The 9,411-nt window shown below is 43.7% G+C and overlaps 1 protein-coding gene across 10 annotated transcripts in view; it reads right to left on the reverse strand.

Annotated features, from left to right (window-relative positions):
* Nucleotides 1-3,232, reverse strand: part of LMBR1 (limb development membrane protein 1) — a 178,047-nt gene extending 174,815 nt beyond the window's left edge. For all 10 annotated transcript variants that reach the window (XR_004619410.1, XM_034639997.1, XM_034639971.1 and 7 more), the window contains exon 1: nt 3,120-3,232. Coding sequence is in view for 9 of the 10 variants with exons in the window: in XM_034639997.1 (XP_034495888.1) it covers nt 3,120-3,185 (66 nt within the window). In the remaining variant the exon portion in view is untranslated. The remainder of the gene's footprint in view (nt 1-3,119) is intronic.
* Nucleotides 3,233-9,411: the final 6,179 nt, after the last annotated feature.

The following is a 9,411-nucleotide window of genomic DNA, read 5'->3' on the forward strand; positions in this document are numbered from 1 at the left end:
CTGGTTAATAGATTTTAGCTATGCAATCATTGAAGTAATTGACAAGAGAACTCTTGAGATACTCATAATACTAACAACAAAACAGGATTATTACATGAGCATTTATAAGTTAAACACTACACAATATACAAAAATTAACTCAAAATGGATCAAAGACACCAAATGTAAGAGTTAAAACTCTAAAACTCTAAGAAGAAAACATAAGTAGAAATCTTCATGACATTGGATTTGGTGCTGATTTTTTTAATATAGCACCAAAAGCACAGGCAAAAAAAGAAAAAAATGCATAAAACGAACTTCATCAAAATGAACAACTTTTGTGCATCAAAGAACATTACCAATAGAGTAAAAAGGCAACCCACAGAATGGAAGAAAATATTTGCAAATCTGACATTCATAAGGGATTAATATCCAGAATATATAAAGAACTCCTGAAAGTCAACAACAAAACAACCCAATTCAAAATGGGCAAAGGACTCATATAGATATTTCTCCAAAGAAGATATACAAATGGCCAGGAACCACATAAAATCGTGCTCAACATCACCAATTATTAGGGAGATGCAAATAAAAGCCACCATGAGACACCACTGTACACCCATTAGGATAACTTTTATTTTTTAAAACAACAGAAAACAACACGTGTTAATGGAGAAACTAGAATTCTCAAGCGCTGCTGATGGGAATGTGAAATGGAGCAGCCAGCATAGAAAACAGCACGGCAGTTCCCAAAAAAATTAAACATAGAATTTTTTTATGTGATCCCACAATTCCACTTCTGGGTATGCACATATCTAAAAGAACTGAAAGCGAGGTCTCAAAGAGATATTTGTATACCCATGTTCATAGCAGCACTATTTACAGAGGCCAGGAAACAACCCAAATGTCCAATGATGAATGAATAAACAAAATGTTGTATGTCCATACAAGTGAATATCATCCAACATTAAAAAGGGAAAAAATTCTGACACATGCTATGAAATGCATGAAACTTGAAAATCTTATGCTGACTGAAATAAGCCAAACCTAAGGACAAATACTATATGATTCCACTTATATGAGATACCTGGAATAGTCAAATTCATAGAGACAAGAGTAGAATGGTGGTTACCGACAGCCTGAAGGAGAAAGGAATGGTAAGTTAATAACTCATGGAGATGGTTTCAGTTTGGAATGACAGCAAAGTTCTAGAGATGGACAGTGGCGATGTTTGCACAAGATGTGAATGTACTTAATGCCACTGAATTGTACACTCATACATGTTAATCGTATGCTATGGATACAGTATCAGAAAAAAAGGTAAAACTTATAGCATTACATGGCAAAACCAAAAAAAGAGTTGAATCAAAGAACTGGCAACATGTTCTAGAGAAAACTCAAGTATTTATATTCACCCTAAAAAAGAATAATTTGAGAAAAGAATGCCAAAGACTGGAAACGCAATCGGCTGGTTCACTTCTGCACAGCTTCTGCACAGGGTGGAGTACATTCACCACCCAGAGGTGCTGGTTTGGAGGAAGCTGGGGTGACAAGGGGAAGAACTAAGGAACTTTAAAATCAGCAACAAAACTAAGTTGTTTCCAGAGTAGCAAAGGTAATAAAGCTCTTGGCTATTATAACATCCCTTTCTCAATCCAAATGATAGAATATCTAATTAATTAAAAAGTAAAGCCAAAAACAAACAGATCAATGGAACAGCATGGATTACAAAATTAAACCCCACAATTACAGTTACCTAAGTCATGACAAAGGTCATAAGTGGCGCTAAAGAGACTGGACATCCAGGCGGAAAAAAAATAAATAAATAAAGGCTCCTACCTAAAAACATACACAAAAAATAAATTTCAGATGAACTGCAGATCTAAATGGAAACAGTAAATCAATAAAGCATTTAGAGAAAACACAGATAATATCTTCATAATTTTGGACTAGGCAAAGATTTCTTAAACAGGGCATAGAAAGTACTGACCATAAAAGAATTTTTGTTAAAGTGAACTATATGAAAATTACGAATTTCTGCTCATCAGAATATATATCATTGAGTATTAAAGCATCCACAAAATGGAAAAAAATTGCAATACATATATATGTGACCAAACTATCATATTCGGAAACATAAACCTTGCAAATCAATACTTAAGAGATTAAAGGGCTAATTTAAAAATGGGGTAAAGTCTTGAAGACGCTTCACAAGAGTTCCAAATGACCATAAATATATGAAAAGGTACTCAAATTCATTAATTATCCGGTAAGTGAAAATACAGTTTTTTGTTCAATAAATACAATGAGATGCTTACTACAATGTCTCAAATTAAAAGAACCTGCTGAGTGTTGGTAAAGAGGCGCAGCCAGCTCGCACACAGTGCTGTGGGAGTGTGCACTGGCACAAGCACTCGGGAAACCGCAGAAAAGCCGTCCCACTCCGACATGCACACACATGTGCACCAGAAACCAAGTGCAAGAGGCGCCGTAGCCCACACCCGGGCACTACTGAAGCGCCCATCGGAAGTTGCGCTATAGTCACACAACCACAGCATTCAGAACGCTCCTTACTCCAACTATGACTGCGCAAAGTGATGCTCAATTTCCAAGACCAAGAACGACACAAACGAGGCGATTCTACAGCAGAACTTTTTCACCTGCTACCCAGGGCTGCAGCCGAATGCAGGGCTGAATGTGGGAGCCGTTAGTTAGAAGAGGGGACGGGTGTACACGCGCGCGCGCGCGCGCAAAACGGATCCACGGCGCGGCTACGGAGACGCAGACACAAGCGCGCCGTGCTGTGGTGCAGAAGGAAGGTAAACCAGCAGCCGTCCGAGGCCGAGCAGCCGGGACGGCACGGGGAACCTCAGCACCACGGCTTCCAGAAACAGCTGCCCCGAGCGCGGCGGACGTCGCCTACACCCAAACCCGCGGGGTTCTGAGCTAACGCGAGCGGGGCCGGACAGCGGGGCCGCGGACGGTCGGCACANGGGGGCGTGGCCGAAAGCGCGGCCGGGCACGGAGGGCGGCGGGGCCCAGGAGCGCGGGGCGCTAGGGGAGCGGGAGTGCAGGGCACCGGGGACGACCGGGGCGCGACTGGCAGCACGGCCGCGGGGGCGGGGCGCGGGCCGGCTCACCGTGGACTCCCGCACTTGGCTGTGGAAGTGCTGCTCCCGCGCCGACACCTCGTCCTGCCCTTCCATCCTCCCTCATGCCCGCCGCCGCGCCGCCCGCGTCCGCGCGCTCCGCCGCACCATCGCCCGCCGGCCCGGGACGGGAAGAGACTGACAGCCGGCCGCCGTCCGCTGGGTCGGTGACCCGGACCCCGGCCGCCTCAGCCGCCTCAGCTGCCGCCCCAGCCTCCGCCTCAGGCAAAGCTTCTCAAGCTGTGGAGGGCGGGCGCGGGGCGGGGCCAGGGCGGGACCTGACGTCAGAGGAAGGCGCTTCGCGTCAGAGGAAGGCGCTTCGCGTCAGAGGAGCGCGCCGCGTCGTCTGCGAACGGGAGCCGCCGAGGGGCGTGGCCTACTGGGGAGGGGAGGTGGGGCCACTCCCCCAGGAAGTGGAGGCCAGAGCCAGGCTATCAGGACCAGTACGGAGCCGATTTGCGGGAGCAGGTTCTTCTTTCTTTAGGGGTAACAGGTGGGTGGCCGGCCAGTCTCCGTGCAGTTCCCGGCAGAAGGGAATCATCGTGGCCCGGCACCCAGCACAGCCTGCAGAGCACTGCGCAGAGTCAAGCAGGAGGTCTACCCCCGGAAACTTGCGCTCAGCCAAAGCAGGTCAAAGGCCAGGAGGGACTAGTTTCGGACACGTCAGGGGCGGACCCCTGGAAACCTGGCTTCTGTGGATCTGATAACGGGTGTCCCCGCCTGGAATACGTAGATAGACCTGAATGTGAGGCCCTTGCCAACTCAGTAGAGTCGCCCTCTCTGTCCCCGTTGTGTTTTACGACCCCCCGGAACCCTCAGCAGACGTTTATTTTTTTTGTTTGTTTTTTTGTTTTTCGGGTTTTTTTGGATTTTAATGATTTTTTATTATATTATGTTAATAACCATACAGTACATCCCCGGATTCTGATGTAAAGTTCGATGCTTCATTAGTTGCGTATAACACCCAGTGCACCATGCAATACGTGCCCTCCTTACTACCCATCACCAGTCTATCCCATTCCCCCACCCCCTCCCCTCTGAAGTCTTCAGTTTGTTTCTCATAGTCCACAGTCTCTCATGTTTCATTCCCCCTTCTGATTACCCTTTTCTTTATCCCCTTCTTCCCCTACCGATCATCCTAGTTCTTATGTTCCATAGATGAGAGAAATCATATGATAATTGTCTTTCTCTGCTTGACTTATTTCACTTAGCATTATCTCCTCCAGTGCCGTCCATGTTGCAGCAAATGTTGAGAATTCGTTCTTTCTGATAGCTGAGTAATATTCCATTGTATATATGGACCACAGCTTCTTAATCCAGTCATCTGTTGAAGGGCATCTCGGCTCCTTCCATGATTTGGCTATTGTGGACAATGCAGCTATGAACATTGGGGTGCATATGGCCCTTCTCTTTACTACGTCTGTATCTTTGGGGTAAACACCCAGTAGTGCAATGGCTGGGTCATAGGGTAGTTCAATTTTTAACTTTTTAAGGGACCTCCACACTGTTCAGCAGACGTTTATATCCGGGACCTCCAAACATACCAAACACAGTCATTCATCCCCATTGTACGTTCGGTGTGTTGTTGGGTGTTTTTTTTTTTTTGGATTTTTGCCATGAAGCTGTGTTTGAAGGAATATTTATCATTTTACTTTTGGATTTATTTGACTATAAAGAAGTCATTTAAATTGCTATTGGCTGTGTGATTTGGGGGGCATCTCTAATTGAGAATTCTAAGGAAGTAAAAAAATGTAGAAATTGTTTTCAAATTATTTTAATAATATATGTGCATTTAGATTTTTCAGTATCTTTTGCAATTTTGAGTTAAATTTTTTTTTCATGATTCAAAAAAAAATTTTTTTCCTGCGGTCTCCAAGAAGCTTGTCAAGCCCATATACTTTGCTTACGATGCAGTATGCTGGAAATTGTTGGTAGTGGGAGGACTCAACATGAGGTTTGTTCTGAGGGAGTGCCCCTGCTGCCACAGGCTGATAAGAAACCAGGAATGCTTCCAATGCTTAAATGCAATATTCACTTTTATTTTTAAGATGTCTCAGAGTCCAAAAGAGCCAGGGAAAGACAAAGTGTCTGAGTCTGTTTTTCTAGACACCGAGGTTCTGAGAGCTGGGTTAAATCTCCAAAATGATCTGCATAATTTCTGTGTTAATCTCAACATATCAGAGGGTAAGCAGATCAGATTTTAAGATGTATGGTATTTAGATGTGTTCCAGAAAGTGGATGCGTGCATTTCTGCTCTTTCTAACCCAACCGCCAAGCATCTAGATCTTTCTGTTTTCTTTAGCCCTTAGCCCAGGGTAGGAAGCTTCAAAAATGGCCAGAAGCTCACCCCTCCCTATACATTCTCCAGTTTGCTTTGTGGCTTTGCCCCCTCCTTCCATCAAGAAGTGATGTTTATCTTCCACCCCCTTGAATGTGGGCCTGAGCAGGTGACTTGCTTTGGCCAAAAGAACAGTAGAAACTATGAAGCTACTTTGAAAAAGTGCTTGTGCATCAGGCCTTGTCCCTTCTTACCACCCCTGAGCGTCCTCCAACTGGTACTGTGCAAATCAGTCCCAACCAAGCTAGAGATAGGGATCCCAGTTTTCTCTGTCACCTATCTGACACACTCTTTTCTGCATCCCTCTGAAACAAATCTTCCCAAAACACAGTTTTTCTCCCCTGTTCAATGCATTGCAATGCAGTTATTCTCACTGACTGTAGAATAAAATTAAACTCCTTAACTTGGCATTTAAGAGCTTGACTTTGGGGCCCCACCCCACCCTTCCAGACATACTCCCTACTTCATTCCCTGAAGACCTCTTTGCTACGGCCTGGCTTCCTCCACTCTCTAATCCCCAGTGCTAAGGCCAAGCCCCTTTACCTATTCCATATCCTCTTTCCTACTATTCAGAGTTAGTGCTACCTCCCTTCAGTCTTCACACCAAGACCCTCCTTCTCAGAAAGGGGAACCCTCTTACATTCCGGGGGGAATGCAAGCTGGTATAGCCACTCCAGAAAACAGTATGGCGGTTCCTCCAGAAGTTAAAAATAGAGCTACTGTATGACCCCGCAACCAAACTACTAGGTATTTATCCAAAGGATATCCAAAGGGTTGCCGGAGGGGGGGTGGGGTGGGGGGTAACTGGGTGACGGGCATTAAGGAGGGCATGTGATGAAATGAGCACTGGGTGTTATATGCAACTGATGAATCACTGAACTCTACCCCAGAAACTAATAATACACTATATGTTAATTAATTGAATTTAAATTTAAAAAATAAATAAATAAAAAGACCTTTCTTCTCCACAAAGTCTTTCCTGATGATTCCAGACTCTTCATTGGCACATTCATCCCAAACTATGGGGACACAATGGAAAGACTGCTGGGACGCCTGGGTGGCTCAGTTGGTTAAGCATTTGATTTCAGCTGAGGCCATGATCCTGGGGTCCTGGGATCAAGTCCCACATCAGGCTCCCTACTCAATGGGGAACCTGCTTCTCCCTTTCCCTCCATCCCTCCCCCCTGCTTCTGCTCTTGCGCTCTCTCTCTCTCTCTCTCTCTCAAGCAAAGAAATAAAGTCTTAAAAAAAAGGAAGAAAGGGAAAGGCTTCCAGCTTTTCCCATTGAGAATAATATTTGCTGTAGGCTTTTCATAGATGGCTTTTATGAGATTGAGAAATGTACCCTCTATCCCTACACTCTGAAGGGTTTTAATCAGGAAAGGATGCTGTATTTTGTCAAATGCTTTTTCTGCATCAATTGAGAGGATCATATGGTTCTTGAGTCTTTTCTTGTTGATATGATGTATCACATTGATTGATTTGCGAGTGTTGAACCATGCTTGCATCCCAGGTATGAATCCCACTTGGTCATGATGGATAATCCTTTTAATGTACTGTTGGATTCTATTAGCAAGGATCTTGTTGAGGATTTTGGCATCCATATTCATTAGAGAAATCGGTCTGTAATTCTCCTTTTTGAGGGGGTCTTTGCCTGGTTTGGGGATCAAGGTAATATTAGCCTCATAGAATGAGTTTGGTAGCTTTCCTTCTGTTTCTATTTTTTGAAATAGCTTTAGGAGAATAGGTATTATTTCTTCTTTGAATGTTTGGTAGAATTCCCCAGGAAAACCGTCTGGGCCTGGAGTTTTATTATTTGGAAGGTTGTTTATCACTGACTCAATTTCTTCATAGTTAATTGGCCTATTTAAGAAATCTATTTCTTCCTGTTTCAGTCTTGGTAGTTTATAGGTTTCCAGGAAGGCCTCCATCTCTTCCAGATTGTTTAGTTTTTTGGCATATAGCTGTTGATAAAAGTTTCTAATAATCCTTGCAATTTCAATGGTGCTGGTCGTGACCTCTCCCTTTTCAGTCATAATTTTAATAATCTCAGTCCTTTCTCTTTGTTTTTGGACAAGTTTTGCCAGTGGTCTATCAATTTTATGGATTCTCTCAAAGAACCAGCTTCTAGTCCTGTTGATCTGCTCTACTGTGGTTCTGGTCTCTAATTCATTGATTTCTGCTCTAATCTTGGTCAACTCCTTCCTTGTCAGTGGGTTAGGCCTGTCCCTCTGTTGCTGTTCCAGTTTCTTGAGGTGAGAATATAGAAACTGCATTTTAGATTTTTCTATTCTTTTGAGTGAGGCTTGGATGGCTATGTATTTCCCCCTTAGGACTGCCTTTGCAGTATCCCATAGGTTTTGGACCGTTGTGTATTCATTCTCGTTGGTCTCCATAAATTGTTTAATTTGTTTTTTGATTTCCTGGTTTATCGAGTCATTCTTGAGCAGGATGGTTCTTAGCCTCCAAGTGTTTGAGTTTCTTCCAGGTTTTTCCTTGTGGTTGAGTTCCAATTTCAGAGCGTTGTGGTCTGAGAATATGCAGGGGATAATTTCAATCTTTTGGTATTGGCTGAGACCTGTTTTGTGTCCCAGAGCATGATCTATTCTTGAGAATGTTCCATGGGCATTTGAATAGAATGAGTATTCTTTGGTTCTGGGGTGTAGTGTTCTATATATATCTATGAGGTCCAACTCGTCGAGTATGGCATTCAAAGCCTTTGATTCTTTGCTTAGTTTTTGCCAGGGTGTTCTGTCTATTTCTGATAGTGGGGTGTTGAGGTCCCCTACTATTACTGTGTTCTTATCTATATGTCTCTTTATTTTGGTTAAGAGTTGGCTTGTGTATCTTGCTGCTCCCCTGTTGGGGGCATATATATTAATAATTGTCATATCCACTTGTTGAATACTTCCTTTAAGAATAATATAGTGCCCTTCTGTATCTCTCTCTATGGCCTCTAGTTTAAAATCCAGTCTATCTGATATGAGAATTGCTACTCCAGCTTTCTTTTGAGGTCCATTTGCGTGGAAGATGGTACTCCATCCCCTTACTCTAAGTCTGAATGCATCTTTGGGTTCAAAATGAGTCTCTTGTAGACAGCAAATGGATGGGTCATGTCTTTTTATCCAATCTGCAACCCTGTGGCGTTTTATGGGAGAGTTTAAGCCATTTAGATTGATAGAGATTATTGACAGATATGATTTTAATGATGCCATTTCTCTTTAAAGTCTTTGTATCGGTTGTGACTTGCTGCTCTGTATCACTCTTGGGGCCTTTTTACCTTTATAGAGCCCCCCTTAATATCTCCTGTAGGGCTGGTTTCGTGGTTACGAAATTGGTTAATGATTGGCGATTTTGGAACGTCTTTATTTCTCCATCAATTCTGAATGACAGCTTTGCTGGATAAAGGATCCTTGGCTGCATGTTTTTCTCTGAAAGAGCTTTAAAAATGCCCCCCCAAGCCTTTCTCTCATTCCAGGTCTCTGTAGACAGGTCTGACGTAATCCTGATACCTTTGCCTTGGTACGTGAGAAATTTCTTTGCCCTGGCCGCTTTCAATACTGTATCCTTGGATCTAATATTTGCGAATTGCACTATGACATGCCGTGGCGTAGGTTTGTCCTGGTTGAGCTTGGATGGGGTCCTCTCTGCCTCTTGGACACGAATGCTTGTTTCCCTTGCTAGATTAGGGAAGTTTTCAGCTACAATTTGTTCAAATATCTCTTCTAGACCTCTGTTTTTCTCCACCCCTTCAGGGATGCCGATGATTCTGACATTGGATCGTTTCATAGAGTCAGTAATCTCCCGTAATCTACATTCGTGGGCGTGGATTTTTTTAAGACCAGCTTCTATTTTCGTTTTTTCTTCTACTAACCCATCCTCCAATTCGCTAACGCGTTCCTCTGCCTCGGTGACCCTGGCCGTCAGAGCCTCTAGTTTTGACTG

This window comes from Ailuropoda melanoleuca, chromosome 1 (genome assembly GCF_002007445.2).
Source record: "Ailuropoda melanoleuca isolate Jingjing chromosome 1, ASM200744v2, whole genome shotgun sequence".
Taxonomy (NCBI): Eukaryota; Metazoa; Chordata; class Mammalia; order Carnivora; family Ursidae; genus Ailuropoda; species Ailuropoda melanoleuca.